The sequence below is a fragment of the Maylandia zebra genome, linkage group LG16, assembly GCF_041146795.1.
Source record: "Maylandia zebra isolate NMK-2024a linkage group LG16, Mzebra_GT3a, whole genome shotgun sequence".
Classification (NCBI taxonomy): Eukaryota; Metazoa; Chordata; class Actinopteri; order Cichliformes; family Cichlidae; genus Maylandia; species Maylandia zebra.
In genome coordinates this window covers 36,817,018-36,830,130 of record NC_135182.1, presented here as the reverse complement: position 1 = coordinate 36,830,130, position 13,113 = coordinate 36,817,018, and the positions used below count along the sequence as shown (strand labels likewise).

The following is a 13,113-nucleotide window of genomic DNA, read 5'->3' as shown; positions in this document are numbered from 1 at the left end:
TTTCAGTCTCCTGAGAAAGAAGAGGCGCTGCTGCGCCTTCTTCACTGTTTTGTTTGTGTGTACTGACCACGTAAGATCCTCAGCCAGATGTACTCCAAGGAACCGGAAGCTGCTCACTCTCTCCACAGCAGCGCCGTTGATGGTGATGGGGGTGTGTACTTCTCTGCACCTCCGGAAGTCCACTATCAACTCCTTTGTCTTTGCGACGTTGAGGGTGAGATGGTTGTCTTGACACCAGTGGGTCAGGGCGCTGACCTCCTCCCTGTAAGCCGTCTCATCACCGTTGGTGATAAGACCCACCACTGTAGTGTCGTCCGCAAACTTCACAATGATGTTGGAGTTGTTAGTGGCCGTGCAGTCGTAGGTGTAGAGTGAGTACAGGAGAGGGCTCAGTACACACCCCTGTGGAGCACCAGTGTTCAGTGTGATGGGGGATGAGGTGATGCTGCCCAGTCTGACCACCTGGCGTCTGTCAGACAGGAAGCTAAGGATCCAGCTGCAGAGGGAGCTGCTCAGTCCTAGATCCTGCAGTTTCCTGTCCAGCTTCGAGGGAACGATGGTATTGAATGCTGAGCTGTAATCTACAAACAGCATTCTCACATACGTGTCTCTCTTCTCCAGGTGTGACAGGGCAGTATGTAGTGTCAGGGCTATGGCATCATCAGTGGACCTGTTGTGGCAGTATGCAAACTGTAGAGGGTCCAGTGAGTCGGGTAGTGCAGAGCAGATGAAGTCTCTGACCAGCTTCTCGAAGCATTTGCTTACGATGGGGGTCAGGGCTACAGGTCGCCAGTCGTTCAATGAGGAGATGGTGGAGGATTTGGGTACAGGGACGATGGTGGCCATTTTGAAGCAGGCTGGGACTACAGACAGAGAGAGGGAAAGGTTGAAGATGTGCGTGAACACTCCAGCCAGCTGAGCCGCGCATGACCTGAGGACGCGGCCGGGAATCCCGTCCGGACCAGTAGCTTTGCGTGCGTTCACCTTCCTGAAGCACTTCCGCACATCCTCCTCAGACACAGTGTGCGCACTGACGTCATCCGCGGTGCGCACACTGTCCGGTCTCATGGTGTTCGCTGCGTCGAATCTAGCGTAGAATACGTTTAGATCCTCACACAGAGAGGCCGTGGTCTGCGGTGTGCTGGTTTTCCCTCTAAGGTCTGTGATCGTGTTTAGTCCCTGCCACATACTCCGAGGGTTGTCAAACTGTTGCTCCACCCTGTCCCTGTACTCACGTTTGGCTGCTTTGATCGTCTTCCGGAGTTGGTAATGTGCGTGTTTGTAGTCCGATGTGTTCGCGGAGGCAAAGGCGGTGTTCCGTGCCGCGCGAACATCTCCGTTAATCCAGGGTTTTTGATTTGGGAAGGATTTAACTGTTCTGGATGGGACGACATCTTCCACGCATTTCCTGATAAATCCGCAGACTGAGTCTGTGTATTCATCAATGTCTCTGGCGGCCACGTGAAACATTTCCCAGTCCGCGTGATCAAAACAGTCCCGCAGCGCAGACTCCGATTGGTCCGTCCAACAGTGCACCGCCCTCCGGGTTGGAGCTTCCTGTTTCAGCTTCTGCCTGTAGGCGGGCAGGAGCAGGATGGAGCAGTGATCTGATTGGCCGAATGGGGCGCGGGGGAGGGCTTTGTATGGATCCCGGAAAGAGGTGTAGCAGTGGTCGAGTTGCCGGTTTCCACGTGTGTTGAAAAGGATGTGTTGGTGGAGTTTGGGTGAGACTTTCTTCAGGTTTCCCTTATTAAAGTCTCCGGCTGTGATAAACGCTGCTTCTGGGTGTGCGGTTTCCTCGCTGCTGATCGCGCTGTACAGTTCCCTGAGTGCACGGTCAGTGTCGGCTTGTGGGGGAATGTAAACGGCCGTAATAATCACTGCTGTAAATTCCCTCGGTAGCCAGAATGGCCGGCACTTAATCATCAGGTACTCCAGGTCCGGTGAGCAGAAGGATTTGACCGGGTGCACACACCACCGCCTCTGCTTTTCCCAGTAAGATCCTGTGACCTGTCCGCACGGTGCACAGAGAACCCCGGCAGTTGTATTGCGGAGTCCGGTACTTTGTCCGATAGCCAGGTTTCTGTGAGGCAGATCACGCAGCAGTCCCGCATCTCTCGCTGGAATGAGATCCGTGCCCGAAGCTCGCACAGCTTGTTCTCCAGAGACTGCATATTAGCCAGTAATAAACTGGGTAACGGTGGTCTGTTAGTGCGCCGTCTCAGTCGAACCAGAACGCCAGATCTTCTCCCTCTGCGTCGGCGTTTGCGGCCTCCAGGGCCAGAGAACAAAGGCGTCTCAGGTGAGATGAATGGGGGGGGGGGGGGTCTGCAAACGGAGCGTCCGTGTTGCAAAACTTGAACTCCGGAAAGTTATAAGAAAGACCGTCTTTTATGTCCAGTAAGGTTTGTCGGTCGTACACAAGGAGACAAGTGCTGCTCGTGAAAAAATAAAGGAAAAGGAAAATTAAACACAGAAGAAAGCCGTTGCTTGGGGGAGCTCGCGACGAGGCTGCCATACTCGGCGCCATCTTGATCACATCTGTGAGGGTTTATGGTCTGTTTCTAAAAAGTTCACTCGTTTGACTCAAATGAGGAAGTGGGAGGAGACAATGTACTCAGTGTTTCAGTAAGAACTAAAAAGAAGAAGAGCCTGTTTCTGACTTTCATTTACCAGCTCAGTGTTGGTGAAGCCTTCATACAAAAGGTACAGTTACATTTTTTTCAGTATCATTGTTGCTTTTTGATATATTGAACTCTGACAATGATAAATGAGGATTATATTGACTTTATACTGTGCTAATATTAGCTCTCCTTGTATGTTGCAGACATGGCTGCTGCTGCATTGGTGTATGAGGACAGCCTTTGTTGTTCCATCTGTCTGAGTGTGTTCACTAAACCTGTGTCGATTCCCTGTGGACACAACTTCTGTTTGGACTGTATCACAGAGTACTGGAGCACTCTGTCTGTACTCCAATGTCCACTGTGCAAACAGATGTTTTACACCAGGCCATTGCTTCGGGTTAACCCTGTCATTGCTGAAATGGCTGAAAAGTTTAAAAAATCTCATGAAATGAGTTCAGCTGAAGAAACAAGAAATGAAGGCGTGCTCTGCAGCATGTGTCCAGGGTCAAAGGTCAGAGCCCTGAAGTCCTGTTTAATATGTTTAGTGTCCTACTGTCAAACACACCTGGAGCCTCATCAGAGGATTCCAGCTTTGAAGAAACACAAGCTGATTGATCCAGTTCAGGACCTGGAGAGCAGAGTGTGTCAGCATCACGGTGAACCTTTGGAGCTGATCTGCAGACTGGATCAAATGTTCCTGTGTCGGTCCTGTAAATGTGGTGACCATAAAACACATGAAACAGTGAGTCTGGAGGACGAGGCTGAAATGAGGAAATCCCAGCTGAGATTAGAAAATAACAGCATGGATCAGATGATCCAGGAGCATGAGCAGAAAATCCAGAAGGCTCAACAGTTAGTGAAGACCAGCAGAAGAAAAGCTGAGGAGGCGTTATCCTGCAGCAGGAAGGTGATGACCGCTTTGGTGCAGCACATAAAGACAGAGTTCACCAGACTGTCTGAGGCGATCGAGACGAAGCAGAAAATAAATGAGACGGAGGCAGAAAGCTTTATTAATGAGCTGCAGGGAGACATTACACACATGAAGAAGAAGAAGCTGCAGCTTCATGAAGCTTCGCTCATCACAGACCCCTTCAGCTTCCTGGAGAACGTCCTCCCTCTTACCTACAACAAACCCCAGGTGAAGGACTGGTCTGCTGTGACTGTAACCAGTGACCAGTTTATGATTCAGGAGATCCTGGCCGAGCTGGAGACAGCAGTCAGAGAAGAAGTCAGCACGCTGCGTGAGATCAACTTCAGAGATGAGAAACAACAACACAGGTATGATCTGAATGTTTTGATGACTTGGTCCAGATACGGATTCTCCTTGAATCACAATGAGGTCACTCCATCGCCACACGCTCAGCTGATTTTCTCTGTCTCATTTTTTGTATATGAACTTTTGTTTATTCAGTAAAAATAAAGAAGTTCATTTCATATCTTAAAAATCAATCGTAAACTTTCCAAGTACCATGAAGAAGTATTCTATAACAAAGAGACTGTAGAGAATTCTGTGTGTGTCTGTTAGAAATAGCGTAGGTGGTGGTCAGGTTTATGGAGTGGTTCTTATGTAGTTTTCTTTTTCTACTTGAGCTTTATGCATGTTGCACTCATTTATACACATTTGTTTTTACTACCTACGTGCTTGCTCTGACTAACACATCGGAGAGCAACCTGAGGTTCAGCATCTTGACCAAGGATATTTTTCCAATTAAGTTCAAATGTTTCTCACAGAGATGAGTCCACTGTCAGAGGCCATAAGAAGATCATTTGTAACCTTCACTAAAGCTGTTTCTGTGCTGAGCTCTGAAACCTGACTGAAACTCTTCAAATAAACCTCTGCAGATGATCTGTTAGCTGTTTGACAACTACTCTTTCAAGGATGTTTGATATAAAGGAAGGTTGGAGATTGGCCTATAATTAGCTAAGACTGCTGGGTCTAGAGATGCTTTTTGAGTAAAGGTTTAACTACAGCCAGCTTGAAGGCCTGTGGTACATAGCTGATCATTAGAGATAGGTTGATCATATATAAGATCGAAGAATTAATTAATGGCAGGACTTCTTTGAGCAGTTTTGTAGGAATGGGGTCTAAAAGACACGTTGATGGTTTGGAGGAAGTAATTATTGAAGTTAACTCAGAAAGATCAATTGGAGAAAAAGAGTCTAACTTAACATCAATGGTACTAAGAGTAGCTGTAGATAATATTACATCTGTAGGATGATTATTGGTCATTTTTCCTCTAATGATAAAAATGTTATTTGTGAAGAAGTTCATGAAGTCATTACTAGTTAACATTAAAGGGATGGTTGGCTCAACAGAGCTCTGACTGTTTGTCAGCCTGGCTACAGAGCTGAAGAGAAACCTGGGGTTGTTCTTATTTTCTTCAATCAGTGATGAATAGTAAGATGTTCTGGCTTTGCGGAGGGCTTTCTTATAAAGCAGCAAACTATTTCTCCAGGCTAAATGATGATCCTCTAGATTTGTGACACGCCATTTCCTCTCCAGATTACGAGTCGTCTGCTTTAGGCTACGTGTTTGAGAATTATACCACGGAGTCAGGTACTTCTGATTAGAGACCTTAGTTTTCACAGGAGCTACAGTATCCAGAGTCGTACGTAGTGAACAACTGTTCTGTCTTAAAGAAGGGTGTTTGGATCTTGCAGGGCCTAGCCCTGGTTGACATGCTAATATATACACTTGCAAATGGTTTGTTATATTACTTCTTGGCTGCATCGTCTCCTTAAGGGTACATTGTCTGCGTGAAGGGACTAGCTCTTCAACTTCATGGCCACATGGTCACATTCAGATCCACCAATCAGAGTTTGTTCATAAAATGTTTGTATTTGTTGACCTGAAAGACTGTCAATACTAAAACCTTTAGTTGTCTGAACATTGATAATCTTTAAATAGCATGTTCAGAAGAATTTTAGTAAACTACAAATGTTTTTACGCAGATTTAATCAGATGAAAACATTTTACAAGAAAAAACTTTCTGAAATGAGGCATTTTTCTCAAACTTTAACTACACTATAAAAAAAGATACAATATTTCTTTAGTGCAACCATCAACCTCTTTTACACAATGATTTTCACCCACAGCTCAGCTGTGAAAAAAATGACGATGAGCTGAAATCAAACAAAAGTTAATGAATCTGCAGAGAATATAAACACTATGTTTTTGTTTAATATATTAGTGATTTTGAAAATAATGTCCAAATCAATTTTTTGTCTACATTTAACCTTTCAGTGTCTTTATATTATTTTTTATGAAGTAATGGGATTCCCTCTACAATGAAAGCATGTTTTTTTCCCTATGACATGCTAAAAGATTGTTTCTGTACTTGATGACTTCTATGTCCCAAAATCTAATGAAAAAAATGTTTCTCATGTGCAGAAGCAGACTTGAGAAAGAAGCAGCTGTGAGATGTGCGCAAAAAGAACGCGAACATCAACAAAGGTTTGTTCACTGAACTTGTTGACCTGAAAGACTGTTTAAAGATCAATGGTCCAATGACTCACAAATGTTCACAGAGCTGGAGATTGTAATATTGATACAGTATGCTAAAGGCGTTTACCAAACTAATCATGTTGTTTTAACACAGATGGACAGAGATGGAGACGTTTTACAAGCAAAAACTTGATGAGACAAGGTAATTGCTTCTCTGAAAGTTTTACTAAATCGTACAAGACATTTAATAGATTCTCAGAAAATAAAGAACTTTTTCACATATTGCTCCCCCCCACAGGTCTGCTCTGAACCAGAAAGATGAAGAAGTGAAGTTATTGAAACGCAGGTAATGCACATGTAGAGATCTATAACATATTATTTAACATATGGATGGTCTTGAAACTCAACACGTCAACATATTACACTTCCCGGTACCCAACACATCCATAAATGACAAGATCAGTAAAATGAGGAAACATGAGAACCGTTTGGAATCAGTCTACACATGTTCGTTCATTTTACGTAAATCACTTTTTTTTATCACTATTTTACATCATTAAAGTAATGGATAAGATTGGGGATAGGGTTAGGTTAGGGCTGGAATACATGGCTAGAACACGTATTACGGCAGGACTGTCATTCCACCGGATTTCACCCATAAACCAGCTCATAGCATAAGAACGCAAACATCAACAAAGGTTTGTTCACTGAACTTGTTGACCTGAAAGACTGTCTGTAAAAGATTGTTTCTGTACTTGATGACTTCTATGTCCCAAAATCTAATGAAAAAAATGTTTCTCATGTGCATAAGCAGACTTGAGAAAGAAGCAGCTGTGAGATGTGGACAAAAAGAACGCGAACATCAACAAAGGTTTGCCCACAGGTCTGCTCTGAACCAGAAAGATGAAGAACTGAAGTTATTGAAACACAGGTAATGCACATGTAGAGATCTATAACATATTCTTATTTAACATATGGATGGTCTTGAAACTCAACACGTTCTCACTCCCAAAGCGTAATATTTTACACTAGGTGACAAATCATCAACATATTACGCTTCCTGGTACCCAACACATCCATAAATGACAAGATCAGTAAAATGAGGAAACATGAGATCCGTTTGGAATCAGTCTACACATGTTCATTCATTTTACTTAAATCACTTTTTTTTTATCGCTATTTAACATCACTAAAGTAATGGATAAGATTGGGGATAGGGTTAGGTTAGGGCTGGAATACATGGCTAGAACACGTATTACGGCAGGACTGTCATTCCACCGGATTTCACCCATAAACCGGCTCATAGCATAAGAACGCGAACATCAACAAAGGTTTGTTCACTGAACTTTTTGGCCTGAAAGACTGTTTAAAGATCAATGGTCCAATGACTCACAAATGTTCACAGAGCTGGAGATTGTAATATTGATACAGTATGCTAAAGGCGTTTACCAAACTAATCATGTTGTTTTAACACAGATGGACAGAGATGGAGACGTTTTACAAGCAAAAACTTGATGAGACAAGGTAATTGCTTCTCTGAAAGTTTTACTAAATCGTACAAGACATTTAATAGATTCTCAGAAAATAAAGAACTTTTTCACATATTGCTCCCCCCCACAGGTCTGCTCTGAACCAGAAAGATGAAGAACTGAAGTCATTCATTCACAGCTAATGCATATGTAGAGATCTATAACATATTCTTATTTAACATATGGATGGTCTTGAAACTCAACACGTTCTCACTCCCAAAGCGTAATATTTTACACTAGGTGACAAATCGTCAACATATTACGCTTCCCGGTACCCAACATGCCATTTTACTTAAATCACTTTTTTTTATCGCTATTTAACATCATTAAAGTAATGGATAAGATTGGGGATAGGGTTAGGTTAGGGCTGGAATACATGGTTAGAACACGTATTACGGCAGGACTGTCATTCCACTGGATTTCACCCATAAACCAGCTCATAGCATAAGAACGCGAACATCAACAAAGGTTTGTTCACTGAACTTGTTGGCCTGAAAGACTGTTTAAAGATCAATGGTCCAATGACTCACAAATGTTCACAGAGCTGGAGATTGTAATATTGATACAGTATGCTAAAGGCGTTTACCAAACTAATCATGTTGTTTTAACACAGATGGACAGAGATGGAGACGTTTTACAAGCAAAAACGTGATGCGACAAGGCAAGTCTGGTTTTTTTTTTAGCAGTGTTGAAAGAAGCTCTTGTTTCTCTCCCTCCAGAACAGAATTTCCACACAGTTTGCTCAGCCTCACAAAAGCTTAATTTTTGCTTTAAGCTTTTACACCTCTGTAGCACATAAAATTTTGCACTCCAATTTCTCCTGACTAACCCATTGGTTGGTTGCTGCTGGTATGACAGCGACTCTTTTCATGTCCCAGCTACTGAAACAGTGCGCGATAATTATTTGTCTACTTACAGCAGCGGTACCACTCATGTCACCTCACACTACTCCCTTATAACCATGCAGCTCCACTTCTCCTGTCAGCAACTCAAAAATGACCACAATGATCAAGAAAGGGATTTTAAATTGATAGATTTTGACTACAATGAATCACATCTTTATCATGATTGAGAGTTTTTTGTGCTCTAGCCCAGCGGTCCCCAACTTTCTTTGCACCACGGACCAGTTTATGTCCGACAATATTTTCACAGACCGGCATTTAAGGTGTCGCGGATAAATACAACAAAATAAAAGCAGTACCAAAAAAACCCCCGAAGATTTATTCATAACACATGGGAAAAGACCCAGTGAAACTGAGTTAATGATAAAAACGCTAAAAAAAACCCCTGATAAAATCCCTGAAAACCATAAATTTCGCACCCATGCGTCAACTCTTGTTGCCCCGGGGTTGGGGACCGCTGCTCTAGCCGTCCTTCTGGGAATCGAGGAAAAAAGTATTTTCGTGTTGAACTTCTTTTTGTGATTTCCTGCCTCTTTATGGCTAAAGTAGCCCACATTAACACATGAGACATCAATGGAAAGCCCAGGATGTCCTCTATTACCAACATCATCAATTAGTAGGGCAGCTCAAATAAGTCAAAAGATATAGATGAACAACTAAAGTCCACTACTGAGGACATAGATGAATAGGCAGGTTTTTAGCAAATTTGAAATCACAAATAAAGCCATGCAATGTTTAAACTTCCCCACATTCACTGAAGATAGTTCTCAGAAGTCCATCAGGATTGTCCAGTCAAGGTCCAGTCAGCTCCACCACCCTCTTCAGATAAAAAAAAAAACAAAACTCATGCAGCCTGGAGCTGTCTGGATAAAGTAGTCCTGCCCCAGACAGGGCAATCCAGCATGCTGCCAAACAGTACAAGTTTTTCCAAACCAGTGCAGACCATTGTCTCCCCTTCCTCAGCAGAGACCACACAGAAAAAACACTCTTATAAAAAGCTGAAGTGAAGAGCTCAGCTTGCTCAAGTCCATCAGAAACAGACATAAATCTAAACACATGCCACCAAGCTGCTGAAGAATACTGCACGATACCCTTCTCCATACTATATCTGGGGGTCCTGTAAGTAGCCTTTGATTAAACTGAAAACAACAAGCAGCACCCCTACTGGCCAAATGGACCAGGCCCCGTCCACCTTCCTCCCTAGGGGGAAAAAGGACACTTTGAGGAATCCAGTGCAGCTTATCCCCCCAAATATCCACCAGGACCCTTTGAATGTTGGATAAAAGAGGAACTGGGGGCTCAACAAAAGTCAACCGGTGCCACAGAGCAAAAGAAACCAGGTTATTGATTACAAGAACCTGACCTCTGTATGACATTTTAGGTAAAATCCATTTTGAAAGCCAACCGTTAACTTTATCTAACATATTTTCACAGTTTTTCTGCAGTTGCATTGCCTAGAAACACCCCTAAATACTGTTGTGGAAAATTTAACAATAACCTGCAACACACTCAGTGAGCTTGATTGGAAGTGGGTTTAATAAACACATTGCACTGTGGAGAGAGCATCCCAGTGAAACACCAGGACCATCTCTGCCTTGTGGCCACCGCCCTCACATCTTATATACAGACACACAGACAAAGAACATTCCTCAAACTCTTACACGTTGGCCCCTCTCATGGGGGGGCTATGCCTCCTCCCTCACAGAGAGAATTATGACCTTGTTTTCTGCTCGGCCGTCACCTAAGGATTTACATCCCTGATAAGCAGGAGTCGTCCCACTATCTGTTTAACGTCTCCCATTACAATGACCTCACTGTGTTAACTTTCCACATGCATGTAAAGTAGTATATGGCCCGTATTTGTATAGCGCTTTTCTAGTCCTGTCACGGCGAGTGAGATGAGCTGTGTGGAAGAAAAAACTGAGAACAACTAAACTAGTGAACACAAACCAGGACATGAACATGAAGGAGGATGAGCAGCGGAGAATGACGACAGGTGACAGCAGGGTGAACACACAGGAGCATGGTGGATACACAGATGGACCAGCAACTAGAATTACACACAGGTGGGGGACACAGCTGGGAGTGATTAACGAGACGAGACAAGGGCGGTAAAACTGAACACACTCACATGAGACGCAGACCTTCACAATAAAACAGGAAACAAGAAAACACTACACAAGGATGCAGACATGGCACTGAGAGACAGACAGAAAATGGAACTAGAACTAAACCTGCAATAAACATGAGAACACAAAACCTACGAACTAATCCCTAAACAAGAATAACTGAAACATAGATTCATAAAACCCAACAAAGCACCAGAGAAACAAAGATCAATCCATCATTCAACTCAAAATACTGGGTCAAACTGACCCAGAACCGTCCCTAAGGACCCCGAAGTGCTTTACACATCCAGTCATCCACCCATTCACACACTGGTGATGGCAGCTACATTGTAGCCACAGCCGCCCTGGGGCGCACTGACACATGCATGTAAAGTAGTGACAGGAGTGCTCTTACTATAGTAAAGTGAGAAAGTGATATTACTATAACTAATTTGATGTGATTAAATATGTGATTAATACGTGAGAAAAGAAATCTGCCACCACATTCCCACCCTTTGTGATACCACAATTAAGAATTAAAAATAATTAATCAAGAATCACATAAAAACACATGGAGATTTCTTTTCTAACTACTGTACATCAGCACCATTGTGTACTCAAAGAATTCACAACGTGCATCCTCCCTATAGTCAGAAGGAAACAACAAATTCACATTTTATGGTCAACTTCTCTCCATCTGAGTCTCCACCCTTTGTTCAAAGGATGGCAGTCATATCATAAAAGAAAACACACTATGAGACCATACACAGAAATGAAACAGCCTTCGTTTTTCATCTGCAAAGAAAACTTCAACCTTGGTTACATCAAGCTGCTCTTTCATAAGAACCTGTTGTTAAGATAAGGAAGTTTTTAGGTGTGTGATATATTTACCCACTTTATCATTAAATCCATCAACCCATGTTTCCCAATTTTTATTAACTGTTTCTGTAAAACAAAACCCTCCTCCCCAGTATTATTAGGGATTGAGGCACACATGGCTCACCAAACATCACACACTTCTTTGTGCCATTTGCTTTGCCCTGTCCAGATGTTTGCCATCAAGGACAGTGAATATGTCTGAACCTGTAGGTAAATTAATACCACAAACATATACTAACACTGATGTTAGTGCTTCTTGAGTTTTAAAGTAAAACCCAAAAGTAGCCGTGAGTTTCCACACAGCCAACATATATCAAACACTTCTGAGCTACATTTTACAACAGAATTATAGATCTTTCCTCTCTGTCTATGCAGTGTACTGTACTCTTTACTATTGTAGGGCCGTCAGCCTGTTTAAAAGGTGTAAACCCTCTCAAGGGCATTTACAATTATCTTTACTGTCCCCACATCAGTGAATGGTGAAACCAAAACAACCACATTTAACTCTGGAAGAACAACCTCCCTCTTTAGGTGCTTCCAGCATGTTTGAGGCCGATCAAAATTCCTCAATGAAATGTGATGAACCCAAAATCCTACTTTAGGGTGTCAAACAACATGTCAAAGCTGAGTACACATGTCAAAAGAACTCACAACTGTTGTTACTATGTTTACTCAGACAATGAGGACCTAATGCACTTACACATCAGGAACTCACATGCTAGATAATCAGTCTAGCTACCCTACAAAATGCGCACAAGTTGCTGTAAAACCTGCATGCTATAATTACTCCAATCACTTTTACTCAGGCTCAGGACTCTAACAGAGTTTGTGATGTTCGGAGAGTCATGTAAATGCATTTATAAAATGATTACTAACATCACACCAATGACCTCCTTCACTTAAAAACATACTAAGCTTTCCAGGGAAAGTGATTGGCTGTTTTAAGTAGGTGTTATCTGCATTCATTCGCTGATCCCTTTTGGGTGGTACAGAGTCTGCTCTGCAGTCGTTGAGTTGGAGCTTGGCACGCCCTTGTTGGAGGAGGGCGCTCTTTTCACCCCTCACCCTCTCGTTCCACAGAGCTTTATGGTTATTGCAGTGGTTCTGGAATCTTCTCATGATGACTAGTAGGGCCCCCAAACCACACGACCTTTGACCTCAACCACTGCCTGGGCTGTCAGCTCTGCTATGAATGGTCCCTGCTTCTCGCTGGGTCTCTGAAGACTTCTGATCAGCACCCAGACTCAGTCAGGAGATTCCACCCTTGGGATGATTTCTTCCAGCAATACTCTGGCTCCTGCACCTGTATCTCTTTACTAGGAGGAAAAACTTCTACCCATTTGGAAAACATGTCAACCATCAGCAAACCACATTTTCCTTTCAGTTCAGTGAACTTTACTTATAGGTCATCAAAACCTTATCTGAACATGGACTTACCCCCCTGTAGAGGTTTAATACCTGTACATGAACTGTTAATCCCACAAATCACAGTAAAAAGCCATGGACAAAAACATCATGGAAAACATAGAAAACATTGTTTCATGTTAAACCTGGAATCCCTCGTTTTGACACATGGTCTCGTCCATGAGTCAACTCATCAGAACTAGGAGAATAACAAAAAGGAAA

The 13,113-nt window shown here is 42.9% G+C and overlaps 1 protein-coding gene across 1 annotated transcript; it reads left to right on the top strand.

Annotated features, from left to right (window-relative positions):
- Positions 1-3,339: 3,339 nt before the first annotated feature.
- On the top strand, positions 3,340-7,741 carry LOC143412919 (uncharacterized). The gene is made up of 4 exons (XM_076874724.1): positions 3,340-3,902; positions 6,884-7,000; positions 7,546-7,593; positions 7,690-7,741. The coding sequence occupies exons 1-4, from the start codon at positions 3,391-3,393 to the stop codon at positions 7,739-7,741; spliced, it is 729 nt and encodes a 242-aa protein (XP_076730839.1). The 5' UTR covers positions 3,340-3,390.
- The last annotated feature ends 5,372 nt before the right edge of the window (positions 7,742-13,113 follow it).

What these genes read in the sequence shown, in the direction of transcription:
- LOC143412919 (XM_076874724.1), top strand. Translation starts at nt 3,391, where the DNA reads ATGAGGAAATCCCAGCTGAGATTAGAAAATAACAGCATGGATCAGATG. An exon ending in GATGAGAAACAACAACACAG is followed by an intron (nt 3,903 to 6,883) that starts GTATGATCTGAA and finishes GTGCATAAGCAG; the next exon opens with ACTTGAGAAAGAAGCAGCTG. An exon ending in CTGAAGTTATTGAAACACAG is followed by an intron (nt 7,001 to 7,545) that starts GTAATGCACATG and finishes GTTTTAACACAG; the next exon opens with ATGGACAGAGATGGAGACGT.